Source organism: Tetrao urogallus (genome assembly GCF_951394365.1).
Source record: "Tetrao urogallus genome assembly, chromosome: Z".
Classification (NCBI taxonomy): domain Eukaryota; kingdom Metazoa; phylum Chordata; class Aves; order Galliformes; family Phasianidae; genus Tetrao; species Tetrao urogallus.
In genome coordinates this window covers 32050279-32076483 of record NC_136816.1, presented here as the reverse complement: position 1 = coordinate 32076483, position 26205 = coordinate 32050279, and the positions used below count along the sequence as shown (strand labels likewise).

The 26205-nt window shown below is 38.2% G+C and overlaps 1 protein-coding gene across 2 annotated transcripts in view; it reads left to right on the top strand.

The window, feature by feature from the left end:
• Positions 1–2412: 2412 nt before the first annotated feature.
• Positions 2413–26205, top strand: part of SEMA4D (semaphorin 4D) — a gene marked incomplete at both ends in the record, with an annotated part of 34924 nt that continues 11131 nt past the window's right edge. The window contains 14 exons of one of the 2 annotated variants that reach the window (XM_079548926.1): positions 2413–2506; positions 4417–4562; positions 5445–5507; positions 9965–10063; positions 11562–11655; positions 12378–12491; positions 13779–13930; positions 15657–15832; positions 15946–16102; positions 16809–17031; positions 18363–18478; positions 21790–21962; positions 22195–22238; positions 23324–23650. In XM_079548926.1, the coding sequence (XP_079405052.1) occupies positions 2413–2506; positions 4417–4562; positions 5445–5507; positions 9965–10063; positions 11562–11655; positions 12378–12491; positions 13779–13930; positions 15657–15832; positions 15946–16102; positions 16809–17031; positions 18363–18478; positions 21790–21962; positions 22195–22238; positions 23324–23650 (1978 nt within the window). Of the gene's footprint in view, positions 2507–4416; positions 4563–5444; positions 5508–9964; positions 10064–11561; positions 11656–12377; positions 12492–13778; positions 13931–15656; positions 15833–15945; positions 16103–16808; positions 17032–18362; positions 18479–21789; positions 21963–22194; positions 22239–23323; positions 24241–26205 lie in introns of those variants that run through there. The other variant, XM_079548925.1, reaches the window with a different exon arrangement.

Below are 26205 nucleotides of genomic sequence, written 5' to 3'. Positions count from 1 at the left end.
AACTTTACCTAAGGTCAACAAATAATTTCCTCTCAGTCAAACTTAATAATATGAAAAGGCTCTGTCTTGCAAACTCATACATGAAAGGACATATTTCTGCTTTGAGGAATTCCCTGGCTCACAGCAGGGTAAGCACTAACTCAGCCAGGTATTTTGTCTTCTTCAGAAGGTAATATTAAGTGTTTTATTGCCATTTTGCCTTTCTGTAGGTAGGTGACCTAGGCTAGAAGTATAACCGTGGCTTTAGGAAGACTCAGGATTGTTTATAATGAAGATTTTGTAAGCCCCAAAAATTTACAGGGATTCAGAAGACTGCTCTGGAAACATTACTTGACATTTGTTATTGGGATTGGTGCTGAACTATTTTGTTCCAACTGTTTGGGGGGGGAAAATGTTTAAGGGAAATGATTATTGCTTTGAGACTTTTCATTGTGGCTTGAAAAGAAAGTATAGTATTGAAATACTGGTGTGGAATTGTTTCTTCTAACTGCTGTTTTTCTCCTGACCTTTCCATTAAAATAAGATTAGTAGGCTGCCTTGAAAGTAATCGTTTAATTACTGTTTCTTCTTTAAATACTTACCTGTAAGACTGTCTGCATCACAATGTGCATGGTATTTCTGTAATTCTGATGCATGGGTGCTCTTAATGTTTTGGATAGCAAAGCACCAAGTTGCTTGACTGTATGTAAACAGGAAAGGTACAATACAAAAAAGCCTAGTAAGATTAATTGAAATTACAGTGACTTGAGAAACGATTTTTTTATATTTTCCATTACCATAGTTAAATCTGACCCAAACTGAGAATTAAATAATGATAATAATAAAATACAATGCTTTGCTTGAGCAAGTTGTATTTTTACTTTTTTTTCTGAGTAGGCAAAAGATTTGTAGGAAGAACAAAGTTATTTTTTAACTCTGTAATCATTCAGTAAAACAGATGTAAAAGCTTCTGGTGTCTTCTACTCCATTATGTTATTTCTAGTTCACAGTGAATCCTTTCTGCAGTTTCCAGAGGTTCTTAGCCTATGCTTGTTTAAACGTGGGACGTTTATCTTGTGGAGGGAGGTTGGCATTAGAGACCACCCTCTCTCCCTAGAGATATTCTCACTGCAGCTTTTCATAGCTTTGATGTCTGGCATCTTCGGGTGCTGCCCTGTTTAAACGGCACTTAGGGTTTTGAAATGCTCAGTACCCTGCTGCAAAGTGCAGCTTGCATTTTGTGCACTCCTACCCCCAGAGGGTACAGCCCCGTGGAGAACTCCAAACAGTTACCAAAACACATTAATTTAGTGGGTGATAAATGCATCCCCCTCTCACCAGTCTACTGAAGGTAAATACTTGTGATACCCTTTACCAAGGAGTGATCACAGAAAAGTGGAGAATTGAAGGCTCGTGTGAAGATGTCTTTGGAAATTGAATGATCACTGAGGACAGAGCTCTTCTGGGCCTGAGAACAACTGCTTGGAGACAGACTGACTTCCCTGTGACTACTGAACACTTTGAATATTTAAGCATTTTCTTCCTTTATTTTTGTATGCTTTTTGTTTGTTTGTTTGTTTTTGTTGTTGTTTGTTATTTTTTTAGCTTTTTGTTAGCTAAATTCCTTTCTACTCCATTCCTGAGTGCATAAAAAGACACTGCTAAAAATGTCATTTCTGCTCATAAGATCCCAATAATGGGAGATGAGGCAGGTTTATATAAATAGCATTTAGCATTAAGCTGCACTTCTTACGTTGTTTGCTTTCTGAAATTAGTCCTACTGGTTTCTTTTTGTCTTTATTTGTGTATTTATCATAGAAGGTGATTTTTCTTCTACTCACTATTTAAAGTAAGAAAATATGTACATTGAAGTCAAATTTTGAGCATCAAACATAAGTGACAGCTCAAAATAGTCATACCACAGACTCTAGATTGAAGCGACTGCTTACGTTGACTACCTTTTTGTCATGTAATGTGTGGGGTGTTTTATTTTCACCAATAGATGCACTCTTAATCCAAATTAAGCAGTGTAGGCAGTTGTAGAAGTACTGCAAGATCAGTGCGTGCATTATGCTATTTTTGGCAATCCTGTTTGTTCTCTGTTCTACTTCTTGCTCCCCTCCTCTCTCCACAGCATCATTTATTTCTTCAATGAAACTGAAGAATGCGTTCGGTAGCGCTTCTCAGCAGCTCTGCAGCCTGTGGAGAGTGTGGGTAGTCTGTATTTAGCATCCTGGAAACTGTGTGTCCCCTTGAAGAAGTGATCTGCTGAAAGTAAATACTTACAAGACAGGCTGGAACAATCCTTTTACACTGCTCTCAAAATCTGAAATACCCGGTTTCTGATACTACCTGGAATTTGCATTTCTTTTGCTAAAGAAACGCTACCTGCTGCAGTTATCCAGGGAATCTCAAGGAGCAAGGGAACTGAAGATGACTCTGCTTGCTTTTTATTCAGCTTGGGCTGTTTTGCTGGAATTGGCAGTGGCATTTGATCCTGTACCAAGAATCACTTGGGAACACAGAGGTAAGAAGAGAAACTTCATTAGTGTAATGTGGGGCATTGCAACATGTGTATGTTCTTCCAGCCTGCCTACAGGAAGTTTGGTCAGTTTGTAGTCCTGCTCAGCCTGTCTGTAGTGCTTTGGACCAGAAAATTCAAAAGTCACTTGGGCTCTGAGTTGACTGATTGCATATCCTCCGAACAGTTATGAAAATGTCACTTTTTAAAAGAGGATTTTCAGATTCAAATTTCTCAGTTGGAGGATCTTGCAGCTGAATCTTGCTCCAAGAAGAAAACTCAACAGCTATTTTGTTTTCAATAAGTTATTTTGACTTTAGGCCTGAACATAATTAAACATTTGGTCCTCTTCTGGCAGTGTTCTGTGATGAGTAGAACCTTTGTAGCCTTTTTCTCAGAACCTTCTTTTGCTGTACTTGGAAGTTGTGGCAAGTAGTTGTAACCTCCCAATACAGTTAGCAGGAGGTGGCAGATGAAGCGATGAAGGATCAGATATTCCTGTAGGCTTTTGATGTAATTGTTCAGCCTGGGTCTGAAAAGAGCTGTAGAGTATAGGCTGTGAAGTAGTTACTTGCTGTTGTTGAACTTTTCTCTTTTTCCTGCACTTTCAAGTATCAGGATATTTTGGCATTTAAAAGATTTTTTGACTTGTGCTTTTACTATTGCTTACGATTAGCAACCCTGGAATGCTGTAACCAAACAAATATGTAGGTACTGTGAGGAAGCAGCCTTAAGTAAAAATGTTAAATGCTGAAGAGTCACACCACAGGGAAAGACGCATGGAGGTTAAGAATGTAGATAGCTGATTTATGAGATGGCTGTAGGATATACTTTTCCTGTTTTTCCTGTTTATTGATATTATTGCATTTAAGTATGAGAAGCTTTGAATAGAAGTGGAATTTTAGTTCATTGGAGGAATTAACATCTAGAATTGTGTGAACCAACTCATCCATTTAGAAAATATTTTCCTGCAAAGTGAAACATTTTAAAATGCATGCTTGTGAATCTAATTTAAAATAAGTGTTTCCCAAGTTCTACAGATGAAAAAGTGCAATTTTTTGTGTTAGAACTGGGAGTAGTTGTATGTTTTCTGTCTGTCTCTTAAAAATGAAACTAAATAAGACTTCTAGTAGTCTCTTTTACAAAGTCTATCATCCAAATTTCAGTAATTTTTCCATAACAGTTCCATATGCAGAATAATTTTTTCTTGTTTATTAATAATTCTGTCATCTTTCTCCACGCCATTCTGTTCCAGTTTGGATGCCTCTTTCCCTCTTGTCTCCCTCTTTCTTTTGTTTTCTTCCTTTTTATTTTGATTCTCCCTCATTCATTTATCTTGTGTGCAATTACTTCCAGTCTCCATTCCGTTTTCCATTTGAAAATCAGCTTGTTTACACTGTGTACTTAGTTTCTTTTTAGACTGTATCTTCTTTCTGCTGGGGTAATGTCTTGAAATGTCTTCTTTATTGGTGCAGGATTGTTGGTTAGATTTGTGTGGGGAGGGTAAATTCACGTGGTGAATTATTTAATTTTCCACAGTTGGTAGGTATGTGGAAGGGAGAAGGTGAGGAAGGAACTGACAGGAGAGGTGTGAAATGGATGTTACGAAAACAAAGAATTAATGACTACAGAAAATGAAGGAAGACATGAGTTACAGGGGTCATTGCAGGAAGAAATTCGTAGGCATTTGAAATTGAACTAGAAAGTAGGGACCATTGATTTCAACGGTAGCTACCATTTGTGCTGAACCAAGCTTCCAAGGATATATATCAACTGTTACTGTGTTCTCCAAAGTAAGCTTTATTGCTTTCAAAGTTACTTAAAGACTGTTAGAATAGTTTAGAATAATGACCCATGAACTTGACCCTAAGTGATCATGTTTCTCCATGTCTGCTATTTTCCTTGCATTTCAACAGAGGTCCAGCTAACACATTTTCATGAACCTGGAGTGTCAAACTATTCAACCTTGCTGTTAGGTGAGGACAGAGGTGTTCTATACGTAGGAGCCAGAGAAGTCATCTTTGCATTAAACGCAATGAATATTGCTGAAAAACAGCATGAGGTGAGTATGCATTTAAATACATTATCATGCTAAAAAATATAAAAATCGTACTTCCAAGTTTCACTTCATTTCCTGTTATCAATAGGACCGTGCTTGAGATGAGGATCTTGCCTCTTAAGTTTCTGCTTCTGTTCAATGTTTTGAGTTGTGTCTGCACATTTATGTGATGGTATAAAAAGATATGATCCAGCTCATTTGGAATTAACTTACCTACAGAAGTACTTTGCATGTACTGACTCTTCTCTGAGTGGATTGACCCATGCAGAAGTCTGCTAATGTGATCATGTTTCCCCAAGTTCTTCTCAAGCTCTTTACTTACTCATCCACAGCACAGACTGGTGCTTAGAGCATGGAATCCCAACCAGAATATTTTGAAAGATAATCTTTGATTTTTAATCTGAACAAAATGTTTAGGGATGGTGATAGGAAATTTTACATGTATATAAAGCTTGGTTTTCCATTACTGCTTTGAGTGGATGTAACAGTCAAAGTTATTCTTTAACATAAAGTATAACTTGGTCCAATAAGTTTTGTTAAGTGTTTTTTTCCTAGTGCATATTAAATAAGAAATAACTAAAGCAATTACACTTGCATTTCTCTAATGAATATGTTAATAGAGAATAATTGGAGGAGAAGGATCATAATGAACGCAAAAGATGCTAGCAGTGATTCTGCACTCTCTGGTGACCCACTCATTTGAAAGTGTCACCTCTACTGAAAATAATGGCTTTAAACCTTTGTAAGCTACTTACAAAATGATTTATAAATACTGCAGCCACTGATATTAAAATTGCTTGTTTTATGCATTATGCAAGGTGTGAAAATACTGCATTTACCTTAAAGTGTTCTGAATACAACTTTTTTTGCTTGTTTTTCACTTAGTTGCAGTGGAAAGTCACTGAAGATAAAAGGACCAAATGTGCAGTCAAGGGCAAATCAGAACAGGTATGTTTTTTCTATTGAATCTGGAGAAAGACATTTTCTTTGAGGAGAAGTGATGATAAGAAAGGTTCTAAGTATTTGAAATTAAAATCTTCACCTAAATTATTTAATAAACTTGAGCTTTGGAAACTGCAGTTCATTTGTTTATAATTCTTAGTTCATTATTTCCTCCTTTTGAATCTTGTTGAAACTGAGCACATTCTCGCGTGCCTAGTATTATCATTTTTTCCATTATATTAATAAACCAATATTGCTTTCACTGAGCTAATAGATACTAGCTGTTATGTTTTATTAATACAGTGATTCTTCACTAGCATTTGGTTTTCCAGAATGACTGATAATTTTATCTGCTTTGCTCTAGGTTTATTTTCTGGGCCAGTGTTTTTCCAGTAGCGCATTTTTCACCAACTGCATATATCTTTATGATGCTGAGCAGGTGTGCTCCTTGCTGGTCTGACTGCTCAGACAGCTCCGCAGCGCCTGAGCAGCCAATCTCTTACGTGCTTGGCAGTGCAGACAGCTCAGTCTCCGGACTCCCTCAGCGTTTCTGGCAGCCACAGACCCCTCCAGGACTGCTGGCACATGCTAGCTTGTTCACACTGCCTTTCTGTAGAGGTAGTTTATTTATGATGATCTGCCTTAGGTGGTTGTGCCTTTCTCCTTGTGTTGTGACACTGGCTTAATAATATGTCAGACTGGGGTTTACTTGGCAAGATTGATGGTCAGACTTTCCCCATAGTTTTTGAAGTGTAGGGTTCAGAAGGCTGCATGTGTAAAAATTAGTACTACTACCCAATTAGTGTGTTCTACATCTCACATCTCCGATTTCTTTGTTGCACACTGATTATAAAATCCCAAGTGCATCTAGGGACTCATCTAGGGTGAAGTGGGTTACCCTGCCTTTACCCAACTCTGCATTTGCTTGAACTGAGAGTCATCAAGGCAATTCACCTGCCTAATACGAGGTCTGATGGGCAGTTGAGGACCAGTTTCTCTTCCTCTTTGGCCCTTCTTGATGCATTCTGATTACTTTATTCTCCAGGTTTGACTGAGGTTGCTAGAAATAATTACATGCAGTCATGATGGATGTATGTGATGTGACTCATCTTTCATGCACTTGCATATGCTTTTGCAGACATGTCTAGGTATGCACCAATCCTTTTCAGAGATTATTGATGGTGATTGGAAAGGATGTTAGAATCTGTATGTAGGCACTTTGCTCTTAACTCTCTCAGAACTCCAGACTGTTCTTCCTATTTTTTTTCTGCCCCTAGATTAGCAAGTTTTACTGTATTAGACTTATTGCCAGCAATGCTTTTTCTCCATTGTACTCAGGATTTACTACTAGCTCTGATTATGCTATAGCCGTAATGTTTTGCGAAGTGCAGTTGTTTCAAGTGTTAAAAGTATTAAACAATCACTGCTATTCCTTATACTAAAATGGGCAGCCTTCTCCCCCACCTATCATCACTATGCTATGCAGTGCTAGCAAAAAAAACCCACTTACATACCTGTTCAAGGAACTAATCTGGCAGAAAACTGGTTTTGTTCTTTTTGTCTCCAGTTTTCTTCCATACCTGATCCACCACACAGTCAGAGAAATACCTGGTTTGTCTCATAAGAGTGAAGAGTAAGGACAATGGTTATGCTTGTTTAAATAGTTTATGGAACTATAGTACAGTGTTAGTATCAGTCTTTGTAGCAGAGAGGATTAAGCAATGTTGATGACACTGCTTTTTCCTCCACTGAGTGCATGTTTATTGTTTTTTTTTTTGTTTGTTACTGTGTTTGTTTACTGTTTTGTTTTGCTGTTTTGAATCATTACAGCATGGGTATCCAATCTTTTGGCTTGTCTGGGCCTCAGAGAGCAAACGGGAATTGTCGTGGGCTGCATATAACGTATATGATGAAATTAAAACAAAAAAGGCATGGCTGCCTATTTTTCACTGATCACAGGACTGCGTGGCCAGTGTATCAAAATGCATGAAATTATTTGCCGTAACTAGAGCTTGCCATAATTTAAGTTTCATTTCAAACATTGTTACTGTCTGAAACATAACACAGATAACTCGATTTTCCACCTTGAACGCACATGTTTAACTCAGTTAAATGAGTGAACAAATCTACCAGAAATGCTATACCTGTGAGCCATTTTTCATCTTAGTATTATGGCACAAATTTAATTTTGATTCCATAAGGGACTTGATTTTATTTTGCAAATCATGAGGTATTTTTAGCATCTTACCCTGACTTAGCCACCTTCCTTCACAAAAGTAAATTAAGGTGTCCATAACTTTTAAGGATCTCCTGGAATCAGTGGTGATTCAGTTACGAATTGATGTCACGAAATTCACAGCTTTGATGATGATTTGCAAGATATTATCAATCTTTAAAGTTTTTCACATAAATTTTCTTGATGTGCAATGCACTGATGTTTCATCAAATGTGAGTTGTCAGTGGTAATTGCATGGTCTTCCATTAATTTTATAAGTCCCTCTTTTTTCATCAATTATTCCTGGAATACCATCAGTAACTACATCAGATACGTTCAGTTAAGTAAATTGCTTTAATATTTTGTACTGCTTCAAACAAGTCAAGAGATTTAGCTGTGTCTTTTAATATCACCAAAGAAGCCATTTTTTCAGTGACATTAATATTTGTTATCGATATATATATTTATATCGATATATTGATATATATGGTAAGGTGAGCCATATCTGAAGCATCAGTACTTACATCTGTTGCCAAAACATAAAGTTTGAAATAGCAACTGTACTCTAAATTTCTTCCAGTATATTTTCCTGTTTCTTCAGTTCACCTGGCTACAGTCTGGTTAGGCAAACTGATTTTTCTAAAATCCATTTTCTTATGAGGACACATTATATCTGCCATGCTTTCCATGCATTGCTTAACAAAGTCACCATCAGGAAATGGTTTTGATTTTTTTTGCAGTCAGATTCTGCTACCGCTTATGTAGCTTTTATAGCAGAGTTGGTTTTAGTTTTAACTTTCTAAAAAAATACTTGGTTGAGGTGACAGACTTTCTTTCAGTTCCACTGTTTTGTCTTGCTGATGCCTTCTTTAATATGCATCGAATTTGGCACTGTTTCTGTATTCTGCATGTTCCTATCATCTTCAATATCTTTATTGACGACCTGGATGCAGGCATTGAATGCACCCTCAGTAGGTTTGCAGATGACACCAAGTTGGCTGGAAGTGTGGATCTGCCTGGGGGTAGTGAGGCCCTACAGAGGGATCTGGACAGGCTGGAGAGCTGGGCTGAAGCCAATGGGATGAGGTTCAACAAGGCCAAATGCCGGGTCCTGCACTTTGGCCACAACAACCCCTGGCAATGCTACAGGCTTGGGTCAGAGTGTCTGGAAGACAGTGTAGAGGAAATGGACCTGGGAGTATTGATTGATGCTCAGCTGAACATGAGCCAGCAGTGTGCCCAGGTGGCCAAGAAGGCCAATGGCATCCTGGCTTGCATCAGAAACAGCACTGCCAGCAGGAGCAGAGAGGTGATTGCTCCCCTGTACTCAGCTCTGGTGAGGCCGCATCTCGAGTACTGTGTCCAGTTTTGGACCCCTCAGTGCAAGAAAGACATTGAGGCCCTGGAGCGTGTTCAAAGAAGGGCAACAAAGCTGGTGAGGGGTCTGGAGTGCAGGGCTTATGAGGAGCGGCTGAAGGAGCTGGGATTGTTCAGTCTGGAGAAGAAGAGGCTCAGGGGAGACCTCATTGCTCTCTATAACTTCCTGAAGGGAGGTTGTAGTGAGCTGGAGGTTGGCCTCTTCTCTTGTGTAACTGGTGATAGGACTGGAGGGAATGGCTTAAAACTGCGCCAGGGGAGATTTAGGCTGAACATGAGGAAATACTACTTTTCTGAAAGAGTGGTCAGGCACTGGAATAGGCTGCCCAGGGAGGTGGTGGAGTCACCGACCCTGGAGGTGTTCCAGGAACGTTTGGATTCTGTGCTGAGGGACATGGTTTAGTGAGAACTGTTGGTGACAGGCGGATGGTTGGACTGGATGATCTTGAAGGTCTTTTTCAACCTTGATGACTCTGTGATTCTGTGATATAATGTCTTTTCAAATTGTAATATTCAAAAACTGTCACAATTTCTTTGCAAGTTAAGCATGGTGTATATTATTTCTCAGTGCTACACTGTGCTCTGCAAGTGTCCTGTGCTGGACCAGTTGGTGGGGCAGAGCTGATGCCATGAAGGCGTGGCAGCAGGGTGCAGTCTGCAGAGCAAGCTGTGCTGGGCTGCATGCAGCCCACAGGTTGAACATGCTTACCTTATGGCATCCTTTTTTCAAAGTTTTGTTCAAACTCCTTATTGTCATGATGTTGCATGAACAGCAGCAACAGAAGAATTGACAGCACAACTTCATTTATTTTATGTTGTAATGTGGAGCTGTGGTTTATCAGACCTATCCTTTTGTCATCCTTTATTACAGACTGAGTGCCGTAACTATGTGCGTGTCCTGCAACAGCTAAACGACACTTTTCTTTACGTGTGTGGTACTAATGCATTTCAGCCAACTTGTGATTACCTGGTAAGAATATGTAGATTTTGTGACCCAGAAAACTTCAACAAAAAAGCAGCTCATCTAAACAATGAGTTAATCTTTCTTTTCCCAAATAGTGTTGCAATTTCTGTGCTTGTCATAGCTTATGAAATATTCATGATACTCTCTCACAGTGATTATTAGTGTACAGAAATAAACTGTACTGTTCCCTTTTCACTGAATACTGACTTATCGATTCAGCTTAGTTAGATTTACTCTTTCACTGCTTTTTGTAGTTCTTTGTGTATTTTACATTAGCATGAAAGTGCTCTCTGAAACTGAAATGACATTCTTTGTGACTTCCGTGTTCAAAGGAGGGCAACAAAGCTGGTGAGGGGTCTGGAACACAGGCCATATGAGGAGAGGCTGAAGGGGCTGGGAATGTTCAGCCTGGAGAAGAGGCGGCTCAGGGCAGACCTCATTGCTCTCTATAACTTCCTGAAGGGAGGTTGTAGTGAGCTGGGGGTCGGCCTCTTCTCTCGTGTCATTAGTGATAGGACCAGAGGGAATGGCTTCAAGCTACGGCAGGAGAGATTCAGGCTGGACATTAGGAAGTATTACTTTTCAGAAAGGGTGGTCAGGCACTGGAATGGACTGCCCAGGGATGTGGTGGAGTCACCGAGCCTGGGGGTGTTCAAGGAAAGGCTGGATGTTGTATTGAGGGACATGGTTTAGTGGGAGCTATTGGGAATAGGTGAACGGTTGGACTGGATGATCTTTTAGGTCTTTTCCAACCTTGGTGATTCTATGATTCTATTCCATCCTGTACTGAATCTTCCTGAAATTTCTAGTATCCCTGTCTCTACTTGTCTTGTCTCTACTTGTCTTGTCTCTGCTTCTGGCAGTGCCATAGCTTCATAATTCTGAATGCTTTAGAATGAAGTCTTAGCATAAAATCAAACGTCCCTTTTTTCATTGCTTACTCTTCTGTTCTTTTCACTGTGTCTCTTAATGATTCTGAAGTTCAGAGACATTGTAATTATGTTCAACTTTGTTCTTTTTTGTCTCCCCTGCCTGTAAGTTTGTCTGCCATTAGCCCTGGACAAATTTAACAGTCACAAAAATTGCTAAGCTCACGTCAGAAAACCTTCTTAGTTTGTAAAACTGACAATTTTTGTGCAAGCTAATTCAATTATTGCAAGTTCTTGGCTTTCATCACCTAATTTCTCCGCCTTTCATATTTTGTGTTTTTTTGGCAGATCTCTCTTTCCTGTCTTTCTCTTCCTATGCTTGGATTTAACGTCTTGTTATTTTTATTTATTTATTTCTTCTTATTCTTTAATACTACTTCCCTCAGTTTCCTCTTTCTCTTTGTTATACTTGATCATATTTTCTGAAAACTTTTTACAATCTTGGGAAAATAGGCATTTCAGTGAAAGTTACTGGTCTATTATTGGTTGGTTTTTACTTACCTTTGCATGATTCAGTTGGTTGAAAGAAAGAGTACAAATGGTTGGCTTGTGGTTTTCAACTTAATTTTTTGCAGAATTTAATTTTGTTTGAGCTTGAAGGTAAGAATGAAGATGGTAAAGGCAGATGCCCATTTGATCCTGCTCAAAGTTACACATCTGTTATGGTTGGTAAGTTCAGTCTTTGCATACCTTGTTATGATGTATAAATATTCAGTCTTCTTCACTACTGTTCTCTGATTTTTCACTATTAAGATAGTTTCTAGATATTTACTGTGCTTTGACTGCCTCTATAGGGCCAATTACAGCCATTTAAATAACAAGTAGAATTTTTAGCTTTCCTTAAGACACATGGTGAAACGGAACAGGGAAGTGAGGTATATATTGCAACTACATTACCACATGGTTAGATGACTAAATGTTGATGGGTAAAACCAGAGTTGATAGCTGTATCGTGGTGTCACAAGATCATAAAAAGGAAGTTCAGAGTAACGTGAAACAGGAAATGAAAAAGAGCTCAATCACTGTGTTGTTTATTTTATTTGAATCATGGTGGCACATAAAGAGAGAAAAACAATTAGTTCCAAAACTCTTGTGGCATTTCTTAGATACATTTTGATACGTGTTAAAGTACCATGTTACAGTACCAGCAGTGCTGACTTTTGCCAGGTACTTGTGTTAGAGAAATAATAAATGAAGTGTAAAAGTGTTAGCTCTGAGAATGGTCAGTAGAAATACAGACATAGAAGACACATCTGGGGCAACTGAGAGGAAATTCTTGTTTATCTTTTCTTGTGAGAAGTTTAAGCTAACGTAGTCTCTTGAAATATTTATGCGTGTTTTTTGGTATACAGTGCATAAGAAAGTTTAAAATATTTGTTTTTGTTTTAAAGATGAGGAGCTTTATTCTGGGACTTCTTACAATTTCTTGGGAAGCGAACCTATTATTTCAAGGAACTCTCATCAGAGTCCTCTGAGAACAGAATATGCAATACCTTGGCTTAATGGTAAGTGGGTGTGAGAGCACACAGATCAAATTTTTTTTCCTTCTTCAGTGTCACAAATTCAGACAAAGAGTTTGAGCTTCCTTTCTGAGGTAAGGAGCTGTTGTTCACTGTCTCAAAGAGAGTGACTTTTGTTATATTAGTGTGTGCTCTTAGCAGAATTTTTTTCTCTTTAAAATTTCAGAACTTTTATCATCACTAACAATGAAAACAGCTTAGAGATGCACAGACTTTGAATGACAAGCACTGTGTCTTATTTTATATCCATTTTTTCATCCTTGCTATGATACAACATACATGTGATGCAGTAAGAAAAATATTCCTTGTCCTCAACATATATATTTTAAAGCCAGTATGCTCTTGGTTCCTGATAATCTCAGTTCTTGACTTTCAGAATTGGCCAAGTTTTGCACACTCCCAGAATTTTGTGACTTTGGGCCCAAAAAGGACTAAAATCTATGAAGTCAGCATATTACAAAAAAAAATCAAAACAACAACAACAACAACAACAACAACAAAAACAACACAGTGTCCAAAAAGGAGAGAATGTTGAGTTTGTAGTGCATCCTGTTATTATTGTTGGTTTTGGTATTTCAGTTAGCAGCAGAAATACTAAGTGGCTGATATTGTGTACAAGTAGTTGAAATAAAGTTGTTTTACACGATGGAGTTGACCTAAATCTTATATCTAATTTCATGCATGATGGCTGGATGACAACAATGAGAGTATGCATGTTGAAAACCAATAGGGCTTGGGAGCGTGGGTAGTATTTTTGGATTTGTTACAATTTTTCTGTGGGACTGTGTCTTCATATGTGTCCAGCCAGCTGCTAGATTTGTAGGTGCTGGTAGCTGACCAACCCTGGCAAATTATTGCTTGTAAGTTGTAGCTAATTCTATCCTTGAATGTGAATGAACAGAAATATACCATATGCCTTGTCTTAAGTTTGCATCAGGGAGGAGAGATGGGCAATGGAAGACAGGTATCCAGATCTATCAGAAAACCGTGTTTGCATATAGGTGAAAAATGAGGACTAATGAGATACAACAGACTAAGAGGTATTAGAGATCTTTAAGGTATGGTATGTTAAATAGCTGATTTTTTTCCTCCACTATTGTACTTTTTTAGAAATGCTAATCACAGGCTTAACAACAGTGTAGGCAGATCAGTAACTGAAGAACATTTAAATGCAGTGTAAGGTCTGGGAGAAGAAAATTTGTAGAGAGTCTTCAAGAGAATGAAGTTAAAAGAGTTGTTTATAATGTAAAATTCTTCTCTTCATATTTGTAGAGCCAAATTTTGTTTTTGCTGATGTTGTAAGAGCAGATCAAAACAGCACAGATGGAGAAGATGACAAGATATACTTTTTTTTCACTGAGGTGTCTGTGGAATATGAGTTTGTTGGAAAACTTATGATTCCAAGAATAGCTAGAGTATGCAAGGTGAGACATGGTTCAATTGCCTTTTACTAATTACAGTAGATTTTGGTTTTAGTGAAAAAAATGACATTTATTGTAAATTAAATGGAAATTGTTTAACTTCATCTCATTGAAACAGCACTTCTAACCAGTTTCTTATAACTGGCAAAGTCTCGTTGTTGCTTTGGAAACTAATATTTGACTTAATTTAATTAATGGTGAAATTCCAGTACATATGAGGGTTCTGTCCTCCCCTGCGGGGTGTGGGAGAACAACAATAATAACCAAAAAAAGGACTCTGGTTTCTGTTTTATATTTTAAACTGAAAGCTTAATTACAGTCCCCGAGGGAAAAAAAAAAAAGAAAAAAAGCCTGAGTTGCTGTTGAGCAGATAGGAAGTTTCTCAAAGATTCAAGTTATTCTCAGGCAGCTCCATGCAAGCAAAATCATTTTGTCCTGTAGTCATAGCTAGTAATAGCAGATGGGACTTCTGTGGAGCTGCCAGAGCCACAAACAAGACAGTCACCATTCTGCCACAATTAGTGCCATTAAACCTTTATTATTTTGGTTCAATCAAGTAGTGTTGGTGCCAGTACAAAATACCCTTTTCATTGGAATGTTATCAATTTCCTCAGTACTTTTTTTCCAACAGGAAACTTATCTAGCCATTTCGTTTTGATTAAGTTGAAATGTTTTATTTTGACTTTTACTCTTCTATATTTAAATGTGGAAGTCGAAATATCATTAACAAGTCAGTGGCCTTGAAATTTCCACTGAACAAGCAGCTGGAGGCAGATTTACATGGGACTTACTATTATGGCCCTCTGCCCACCAACAACTTGTGCACTCTTCAGAACAGGAGTATCACAGAACATGAGAGATATATTGCTGCTGCTTGGTAGTAAAAGGAATAAATGGCAAATTGCAGTTCTAAAGGGATTTTTACTTCAGTTTTATTAGATATACTTAAATATTCATTTTTTTCTTCAATTCTTTGCATAAAAGCACTGGATAATGAAAAAAAAATTATTAGTAATGTCCAAATATGCCTGCTTTTGTAAAGAAATAACAGAGCTGCAAGTCACAAACTAAATATTTTGAGACATTTCTAGTCTTGTAAATATATCTTTCAGTACTACAGATTCTTCATGAAGGTGGTAACTGCCCACAGTATTAGGCCATTTGTGCATTTTTTTCCTAGTGGAATTGTTAATGTCAGACATGTTAAGTACATCTTGCAAGATTACAGTATAAATCATTTCTGTTTGGATGTCAGAGAACAAATGTGGTGTTACTGATTTATGTTAAAGGATGTGTATAATACCTCCATGTTTATTTTAATTGTTCTAATAATCATTTGTGTCTTATAAAGGTACATTCTCAGCTCTGTTTTTCAAATGCTGAAGTATTTGAAATTCTTTTACAAGAACTTAGTATTCTAAGTTCTTTTAGAAGAACAATGTCTTATCTGATTTCCAGATGCTGACAAAAACCATTCTGCATTATTTTTGTTTACTCCGATAACTAACTAAATAAATAATTTCTGTGGCTTCCTTACTTTTCTGTATATGAGCACATTAATTTTGATGCTGCTGAAATGCTAAAGAAGTGTAGTAGTTACAAAAGTTCGAAAACAGCTAGAAAATTGAGAAAAAAATAGTTTGGTAGCTTTGTAGCTGTGATTCTTAAATGCAAAACTGCTGCCTAATTATCTTCATAGACACTTTTCTTTTTTTTCCAACGCCAAAAGAGGGACCAAGGAGGATTAAGGACTTTGCAGAAAAAATGGACTTCTTTTCTCAAGGCCAGATTGATATGTACCATTCCTGATAAGAATTTAATTTTCAATATTATCAATGATGTTTTTATTCTGAAGTCTCCAACCTTGAAGGAACCAGTGATATATGGAGTCTTTACCCCACAGCTGTAAGTGTGCTATTACAGTGTTTCCCTGGATGAGTACTTTTGATCTCAGCTAGTTGCTAAATCAAGTAATTATTCCTGTGATTATTTTTTTTTAATTATTCCTGTATTTTTAGGAATAATGTGGGACTGTCAGCTGTGTGTGCCTACAATTTGTCTACTGTAGAAGAAGTTTTCTCAAAAGGAAAGTATATGCAGAGTGCTACAGTAGAACAGTCCCATACCAAGTGGGTACGGTACAATGGGGAGATTCCTAACCCTCGACCTGGTGCAGTAAGTTTCTGTAAATTTGAATATGATGCACAGGACTAAAGAAACTAGAAAAGCAAACAAACAAACAGAAAAAATACAATAAAAACAGTCCTACTAAAGCGTAGTATTAGATTGCAGTGATATAGATACTTTATATTGTAAAGATTTCCTGAAAGACACTTCAGGTGATTTTATTTCAAAGTTTGAATCTGGGAATCAGTGTTTTTTTAAACATACCATACAGTTAATTGCAGTTTTTATCTTTTCATTATTTCATTACTAAATTTCTAGTGGTGAAAAAGATAATAGTATGCCTTAGGGAGCATCAGAGATTTTAGTTCAAGTGAACAAAATTGTAAAAGTTGTTGCATTGTCTTACTAGGTCCAGCAGGTGTTGCTGTGCAAGTTAAAATGCTCGTAGTCCTGGGTCTCTTTCACACTCACGTTTCTTGCAATTGTCTTACTGCAACTGATGAGTAGGATTACAGTTAAAGGTAGTTAAGAAACATGGGAATCCATGCAGTATTTTCTTGTAATACATTTTAGGTCCAAATAAAAATGTAGTATGAACCATTTGCTTAGATCAGCATGTTGCTGAAACCAAGGTGCTGTGGAGCTTGAGTACCTTCCAGGATGAGTATAATGCAGAAGAAAATGCATTTACCTGCTGCTATGATATAATTTGCTTTTCTCTCTATTATTTCTTTCTTGTATTTTTAAATAACAGTGTATAAACAGTGAAGCCAGAGCTCTGAACTACATGACTTCACTGAATTTACCAGACAAAACGCTGCAGTTTGTTAAAGACCATCCGCTAATGGATGATTCAGTGACTCCAGTGGGAGACAGACCACGCCTTGTAAAGCGAGATGTGAAATACACCCAGATTGCAGTAGACAGAGTCAGAGCACTCAATGGTACAATGTATGATGTTATGTTCATCAGTACAGGTAAGTTCTGCTTACATTCTTTTTAATAATGTACTTATTCTTCAGGCAGTAGTGTGCTCTAACAGAAACTCAAAATATTTACATATTTATAATATTTTTACAGTATGTGGTATTTTCATAGAAAAAATGGGGAACCACGGTAAGTACACGGATAACCTTGCTTGCTTTGAGGAGCTGCTGAAGGACTAGAATTGAAAAAAAACTATTTTATCAACATTGACAGTAGGATTCGGTGTATCCTTCAGCAAGTTCGCTGATGACACCAAACTGAGTGATGCAGTTGACACAATAGAAGTGGAGGGATGCCATCCACAGGGACCTGAATAGGCTTGGAAAGTGGACAGATGAGAATCTAATGAGGTTTAACAAAGCAAAATGCAAAATACTGCACTTGGGTCAAAGCAATCCCAGATGTATGCAGACTGGGAGAACTCATTGAAAGCATCCCTGCAGAGAAGGACTTGGGAGTCTCATGCAGTGTGTTCTTGCAGCCTGGAAGGCCAACAGTATCCTGGGCTGTATCAATAGAGGGGTGGCCAGCAGTTTGGGGATGATTGTCTCCCTCTACTGTGCCCTCCTGATGTCCTATCTAGAGTACCCCAAGTATGGGAGCCCCAGTACAGGGAAAATGTGGAAGTATATCAGCAGGTTCAGAGAAGGGTCATGAGGATGTTTAAAGGGCTGGAGCATCTCTCCTATGAAGAAAAGTTGAGGAAGTTGAGCTTGGTTAGCTTGGAGAAGAGAAGGCTCTGTAAAGAGTTCATAGTCCACTTTTAAAAGGGAGCTTACAAACAGGAGGGGGACCAACTTTTCACAAGATCTAAAAGTGATAGGATGACGGGGTGAGGCTTTGAGCTCAAGAGGGGAGATTTTAGGTTAGATGTTACACAGAAATATTTTACTCAGAGGGCAGTGAGGCACTGGCACAGGCTGCCCAGAGGAGTTGTTGACACCCCATCTCTGGAAGCATTTGAGGTCAGGTGTGATGGCACCCTGTGCAGGAGCAGCATAATCTAGTGGGTTCCTGGCCTGTCCATGGCAGAGGGTTGGAACTGGATTATCTTTAAGTCACCCTCCATCCTAAGCCGTTCTGCAAACCGCAAAACTGTTGTGTTTTGCTCAAACATACATGAGATAATCCCTGAAAGCCATTCTTTATTTCAGAAGGCCTTTTCCAGAACTCCTTGCAGTGGCAGGTATTATGTTTACCATTGGCACAGGCTGATGTGAAGTCTCAGCTGGATAAATGATTCAAACTGTAACAAGTGTTCATTTTTGCCTGCCTTTTTATTTTAAGAATCTCACTTAAATACATTGCTATGTTATTGCAGATCAAGGGGCCCTGCACAAAGCTATCAGCTATGAAAATGGAATGCATATTATTGAAGAAACACAGCTTTTCCCAAACTTTGAGCCAGTTCAAACACTCATACTTTCATCCAAAAAAGTAGGTGCTACAAACATCACAGCATTCATCTTTTTTTTTTTTTTTCTGTTCTATAAAACTTATCTACCATCTTGTAAAATAATCATAATGAAGTAATACAGACTGTGGAAATCTGCAGCTGTAGTTTCTGTAGTAGTATCAGTATTTTCCCCAATAATTTCTGTTGCTGCTGATAGATCTCAAGCTTTTGAGGTTGTCTAGATCTAGGGAAAGTATGTGTGGTTGTGGAATGGGAATGCAGGTGTGCAGTATTACTGCTGTTGTGCAGGAGCTAAAAGCTGTAATGTATTTAGAGGTACTGATTTTTAGGTTAGGAGTGGTGCAAGAATCCTGACCCCTTGAGGCCAGGAAAAATTCCCAGGAAATAAATACAGGAGTGAAAATATTTTTCTGAAACAGACATGAGTGGAGAGAGCCTTTTCTAACAAACTGAAGATTCTGTACTTAATTGATTTTTGCTTTTCCTGAGTTATCAGGCTAGTTTTGTCTGGAAGATTTATTAGGAGACTAAGCATGTTGGTGCTGCTGCTATTGTAATGCTCTGAAAGGGCACTGGTGAGGTCATGCCAGCCAGATAGGGCTTCAGCCACAGCTGGACGACACAAGCTTTGCTACAGACTCCAAACACAGTGATGTTTTGCATTACTGAACATTCACTGGGTTTAATTGTTGAGTGATTTTTCAACAGCTGGAGAACAATCATTTTGTGTATTTTGTACACTAGTCTTCTGGCCCTGTTTACTCTGACATGCAGATCCATGAATGTCTACAAAAGTATTACCATAATAGCTTGTAGCATCAAACCCTTCAACTGGTGAAATTTCTGAGTTTCCTAAGGAAAGAACCTGCTGTAGGGAACCTGCTTTGGCAGGGGGGTTGGACTCGATGATCTCTGGAGGTCCCTTCCAACCCCTACAATTCTGTGAAAGAATAAAAGTGTCTGATAATCTTACATTATCAGTGACATTCAGTAAGAACCCAGCAATCAGTAAATGCTCTGATGTTAGGGATTTAGGAGTATTGCCAAGACATCTTAAGAGCAGCTATTCCAACATGATCAATTCCATGAAGAAAGACCATTATCCCAGAATTCTTTTCAGCTCATCTTGCATATGTTCGTGTAAAAGATAGTCCGTGTAAAAGAAAGAAGTATTGTGAAAATAGAGTGTGCTCTTGACAGACAAGTCAAGGTCATGTGATTAAAAGTTTCCTTTTCCATAGATTTCAGTGGAATCTATTGTTTTTCTGTGTTGTTCATCACACTGGCCAGGGTATAGAATTAAAGAATAGTTAAAGTTGAAAGGCATCTGTAGGTCCATCTTGTCCAACCCCTGCTCTAGCAGGGTCACCTAGAGCAAGTTGTTCTTGCAGTTGTAATTTGATACGTGTAGTGGCATACCATAGTAACACATTAACAATAGGAGAGCAGTACTTCCTGTTCTTGACAGTGGGCCTCAAACTCTCATATACCTTCACCTTGCTCGGAGGGTTGCTGTCAGTAACAGAGCTGATCCTCTAGCTCCTGTCTGGCTGAAAGATGTCTGGATTTTTGCAACGGTCTGTTCAGCTCTCCACTTGTTTTATGAACTCCCTGAATGTACCAGCTGGGAACCATATCAAGGCACTGATACCCTCATGCAGTGTTGCCCTGTTGGCTTGGGTGTTAGCCAACAGAACACTAGAAAGACAGACAGACAGACAGCAGTGAACCAGGGGAAGCTTTTCCTAGAAAGCCCTCCATGTTTTGATGTTGCAAATTTATTTATGTGGACACTCCAGCATAGACTAGTGTTAAGCTAGATTTTAGTATGAAAGACTGCATTTGAATGTATGTTTCTGAAGTTTAGCTCTTTTTGGAAGTCCCATCTTCCAGTAACGTACATTTCTTTTTTAATTCAGTTTTGTCTCTTGTTAGGTTTTCCTTTGAAATTCACACATGAGGGATCTAAAGTACTTTGTGCTTGATCTTCCTCTAGAGAATCCTGTTAGCCACAGTGAAGCATTCATTTACTCAAAAATGCATATTCTTGTGTTCATTGCATTAAAGAAAAGAGACTACCCTCTTTTAAGTTCTCATGAACTTAATAATACCTCTTCATATAGTTAAATAAAAACATAACAGTAAGCCTCCAAATCTAAATACAGCCCTACTGTATCTGTTTGTACATGTATCTTGAAGTTGTTCTTGATGTCAAGAATAAATCTTTACCATGAGTATGATGTTTAGGATGAATCTTGCTTTACTAGGATGGTTTTTGCTCTGATTTGTTATTGCTCTGTGACAGCGTTCATCCTGCTAGAGTTGAGAAGGCATCCCCCAAGAGCTGTTTCTACATACTGAAAATCTGTGCAGCTTCAATTCAGAAAAAGCCAGTTGTTGCTTAAATCTGACTTCTTTGCCATGACAACTGCGGTAGAGTGCTGATACGTTTGGTATTCAACTCAGGAGGAAGTAAATCCATTGCCAAGGTGGAGCGTGCTATCTGGCTTTGTATGCACTGTCTTAGAGATACTAGATAGTAGATTGCCTATGGCGTTTCTTTGCAGGGCAAACCTATTTCCCAAGGCTTTGTACAGTGGTGAGTAAATTCACAGTGTACCTTTAGTCATCAGTTTCCCTGAACTTGGATACTTGCCTATTTCACTCATTTCTTTCAGTCTTTTATGGCAAGGATGATCAGAACAATTGTGAATGTTTTCCTGTTGTACATAGTGTGAGAGTTGTTTGCAGATCCCCAGGAACAGTTGGTAAGGCAGTTGTTCTCTTTACATCCCCCTTTTGCTAAGCATTATGCCAACATTCATTCCTTTGAATGCTATTCACAGTTCTTTCTTGCAGAGGATTCAAGGAAGTAACTGCCAGTAAGCAACTACAAGATTCAAGGCTGACATTGGGGCTGCAGAGACCTGACTAGTAGGCAAAGAGTTGCCCTGGATTAACAGATGTAGGAGCAGTATAGAAAACCTTCCCATTTCAGGCATGGATGTAACCACTGCAGTTTTGTCATTAGCACGTGCTTGTCTTTCCTTCCATGAAGTCTATCAGTAAATTTATGGAAAAAAACTGATATATAAGAGCCACAGTTAGGCAGTTACTTTCCTTTCTTATAAAGTGTATTGATTGTAATTTTCTGTTCTTTTTACTTATTTTCACTTCAAGTGGTGCTAAATGTTTAAAAAATTTTTTTACAAGCATACAAGTATGTATGCACCTCTTTTAATAATTTTTCAGTTGCTTCACGAATGTGATTGACTGTGTAGGCTTGTTTATGTGAGGTCTTTTTGTTTGGTTGGTTTTGTTTTGTTTTTAGAGCAGAAGATACCTCTACGCTGGTTCAAATTCTGGTGTGGTTCAATCTCCTGTGGCATTCTGTGAGATGTACACCACTTGTTTTGACTGCGTTTTAGCAAGGGATCCTTACTGTGCTTGGAAACCTCTTGAGGGTTCTTGCGTTGATATTTTTCAAGAAAGTGAAACTGAAAGGTAATGGCAGCCTTTGACTATAGTTGCAATTGGTTTTGTGTCTGTCTTATCTTAACAAGATTTTTTTTTTAACTTATTGTTTTCAAACACATGCTTCTTCCTATCCTTTAATTGCCTACATAAAAAATGTCAGCTTGTGCTATTTAGATGAGATAAAATTTATCTTACATTAGAGGATGGACTGACATGGGAATAACATTTGAAGCTGTCATACTTGCACTATCTTTCACAGGAATTGGATTCAGAACATAGGTGGAGATGCATCTTCTTGCTCTGGTGAGTTACATTCTGTGAAGAATACTTATCCAGGTGGAATAGGAAAGACTTGTATCTAGATTTTCATTTATATTTTAATGTGTATGAAGTTCTCTTGTTTTTTTTTTCGTATTTGAGCATCCATACAGCCTTCATCTTGTCTTAAAATGTTTGTATTCGTGTACATTTCAGTGTGCAGTGCACAAAGTTCTGAAATGAATGGGGGTACCTCAACAGCACCTCATGAATGAAAGTACTATTTACCATAACAACTTCTAGTACAGAGGTCTCTGTCTCTGATAAAATAACATTTGACATTCTACTGTGAGTCTTGGTTAAATGCTTAATTGTTTTTGCTGGATCAGATGAAATGATGCTGGAAAAAGCTGCTTTTATTATGAGAGGGGAGGGAGGCTCAGTACATCATAGAGAGCAGCTGAAGTACCCTCTGGTGTATTTTAAGACAAGTAACTGCAGGTCCTTTCTTTCTCGTGTATGTTGCTGCCATCAGATTATGGAAATCTTAAAGAAGACTAGTGTTAGAGAACATTCATACTGCAGAAAAGAGTACATTATTTATTCTGCTTTCATTTCTTATCTAGGGCAACCATAAGAGTTTGACCTGTTAGCTATATCTCATTTATCGTATTGTATTGTGGATATGCAATAGTTACTGATATTTTCAGAAGAGAGTTTGAGTACTGATACTTAAATTTCTTAAAATTAAATTATTTCTTCAACATTTTGTCGTTACTTAAAATATACTAATTGGTTTGAAAGTTATACAAAGTTGAGCATCTTTTTTCAAATGATGACTTAGAGGCACACTCAATTTGGATCAACTAAGTCTCCCCTGCTTTTCTGGAAGTGGAAGCTGTTTTGGAGCTTTTTGAGGTGTCTGATCTTGTAATCTGTTTTGGTGTCCTGTACACACCTGTAGTTTAGTATTTCACAGAGACTTGCATGCTGTTATCTTGGTCTTGAGATAATCTTAACACTGCAGTCTTTGCATTTCTGTTATGACTAGTACAGTCTCATGAAACTGTACAGAGTAGATCAAACAGGAATCATTGCTGATGCTTTGCACGTTTATTTTGGTGTTCCAGATAAAGTAAGAGAGAATTCGCTACAGCATACATTCAAGCATGGGAGCACAGCAGAGCTCAAGTGTTCTCAGAAGTCCAATCTGGCACAGGTAGTTTGGAAATTCAGGGATGACGTACTGAGAGTGGAGAGTCCCAAATACCGTCTACTGGAAAAGGCACTGCTCATCTTCAATTTATCAGAAGGAGACAGTGGTGTTTACCAGTGTCTGTCAGAAGAAAAAGTGAAGAATAAGAAATTCTCTCAGGTGTTGGCTAAGCATGTTTTGGAACTGAAGAAAGTCCAGCATACTACAGCAAGCCCAGTTGTGGCAGCTGCACCAATAGAAGGTAATAGTGATGTACCAAAAGTGTCAGCTGTATCAACTGAGGGCTCTACTGCTCAAACCTCAACCACTCAGATTGTACCGGTAACAACTGCGAGGATAATAACAAAACCTATTGGCCCTGTCCTAACAAGTGCAACCTCCAACATAGAGCTTTTCAATTCACTTCCTGACACAGTCCCTGAAAAGACAATGTTTCTGAAGTCAAACGATAACTTCCTGTTGATGTTCCTGTTCCTCTTCTTTTTTATTCTCTTCTTGTGCCTGCTTTCCTACAATTGTTACAAAGGGTATTTGCCAGGGCAGTGCTTGAAATTTCGCTCAGTCATGTTGCTTGGCAAGAAAAAAACAAAGTCAGATTTTTCTGATTGTGAACAGAGCGTGAAAGAAACCCTGGTGGAGCAAGGCAGCGTCAGCCACCAGAGTGGGGAGCAGCCAAAGCCAGCGCATGACACCGGCTATGAGACGGAGCCAGACTGTGGGAATGGACAGCTGCAGGACAGGGATGCACAGATGCCCAGGGAGGCCAAGGACAAACCTTTTGATGTGAAGTGTGAGCTCAAGTATGCTGACTCAGATGTGGAGGGAGACTGAAGGACAGCGTTGGTTCTGTGTTGGAAATTAACCATGGTACTACAGCTGTTTTTGAGCGCCGAGAACATGGTTGTGACCACTGAGCCATAGGCAAGCTTTATGTGCTTCAGCTACACAGTAAGCCACTTCACATTCAGATCTCACCAGATACAGAAGCAGTGTTCTTGTCTGCAGACCACAGCATCTTGTATTGTTCTATCAGGTTTCTTTAAATGGCCAGTTTCAGATCCCCATTTGTTTATTCCTGGTTCTTACCTACACATGGGGTACTTAATGCTGGTGAACAGCTGCCCACTCCTTTTTGGCCATTTTCTTCCTTAGGATAAGAGTAACTAATTTAGTTGGCTTTAAAAAGTACTTCAGTCTGCAAATCTTTTAGCTGCCATTAAAAAAGTTCTAGTTTAATTTGCATTCCAAATTGGAAATTAAGTTTAGTTTATCAGATTGGTAAATTATAGACTATTGTCCAAATTGGGACATTTTTTCTTTGCTTCTAGTGATTATTTTTCATTTGATGCTTTGTGTTTTGGCACGCTAGATTTCTTTAGTTGGTTAAAGTTAATTAACTTTTAAGTATCTTAGCTTTTAAAGAATATGGGGATATATAGTTGGCTTGATTTGTGTAAGATTCTCAGGGATAATCTTGTTTAAAGGCTTTTTTTCTCGCTGCTTTCTAGAAGTTTAGATAACAGTATCGGTATAAAACTTGTGGACTGGAGTAAGAAGGGAAAAGAACAAATGATAGATTTAGAAACGTTTTATTTTCCTTAACCAAGCTGGACGTAGTCACCTGTTGTTTTTTTTCTGTACACCATTGGATTTTTCCACTTTCTTTTGATTTTTTTTTTTAATGAAACAGTACAGGCAAGCAGCTGTCACTTCACGGTGACACTGAGAGAGGTTTTTTGCACTGTGAAAGCAAAAAAGGAATTGAAAATTCTCTGCAGTAACTCATCTTGCAACTCACTGGAATGGACTGTTAGGATACAGCCTGATAAGAAAACTTTGGGGATGTTTTTTTTTCTTTTTTCTGATTCAGAAGTAACTTCTTTTCCTGTGACACATCTTTGCAGCGTCACCCTTTCTGGATGACACCTTCTAATCTCTTATACAACTGGAGACTGAAACTGGAGCTCCTCAAACAATCAGTAATTTGAACTGTTCATTTGAATCGTGTCTGCAAAAGTGAAAATGTGCATTTGTTTTAAGCCTGCTTCACAGCTGCACTGTTTGTCTCTAAAAGCATTTAGTGTGGTACAGTTCCACAGAGAGTTGTCCCTCTCACTGCATCTTTCTGTAAATATTCTAGGAGTGCATCTTAACAGTAAATAGCAGTGTACCTAGGCTGCTTCTCTATGTTGAACTTTCATGCAAACTTTAATTTCAACCATCTTAGTGTGAACAGTTTATATTTTATAAGATTCAGTTCGGTTTTATTTTTCTATTTTTAATTATGTACATATAACAGAATAAATATTAAAATAAATTGTATTACACTTTGACTTTTATGAAAGTTGACATAATGGCAATCCTTTACATACTGCAAATGCTGATGTTCCTTGTGGCTTCCTTTAAGGAGAAAAAAAAGAAAACTCTCACCAGTTTGGAGCGGGTTCTCTTCTCGGCTTTATTTACTTGGGTTGTAACCCTCTGGGGGATAGGACGGACGGAAAAAGACATGAGTGAAGGAGAAAAGTGTTTTGTCGTAGGCCTCTGGGGATATTTCCTTTTATAACCCTTCTAAAATTCATTTGTCTTTTTGCATTATTTCTTCAATGTGTGATGTATTTCTTGTAACTTTATTCCTTAGTACCATTTTTTTTTTCTTTCTTTTCTGTCCTCTTCTGTCACACAGCCTCATCTCCTATACCTTTCCCTCCTACTGGTACTTCCTTTTTGTCTTGTGTGGGATGTGGTCCACCTCCTTCACCCACCAGTATCGAGCCTGATGTTTGGTCTAGCACA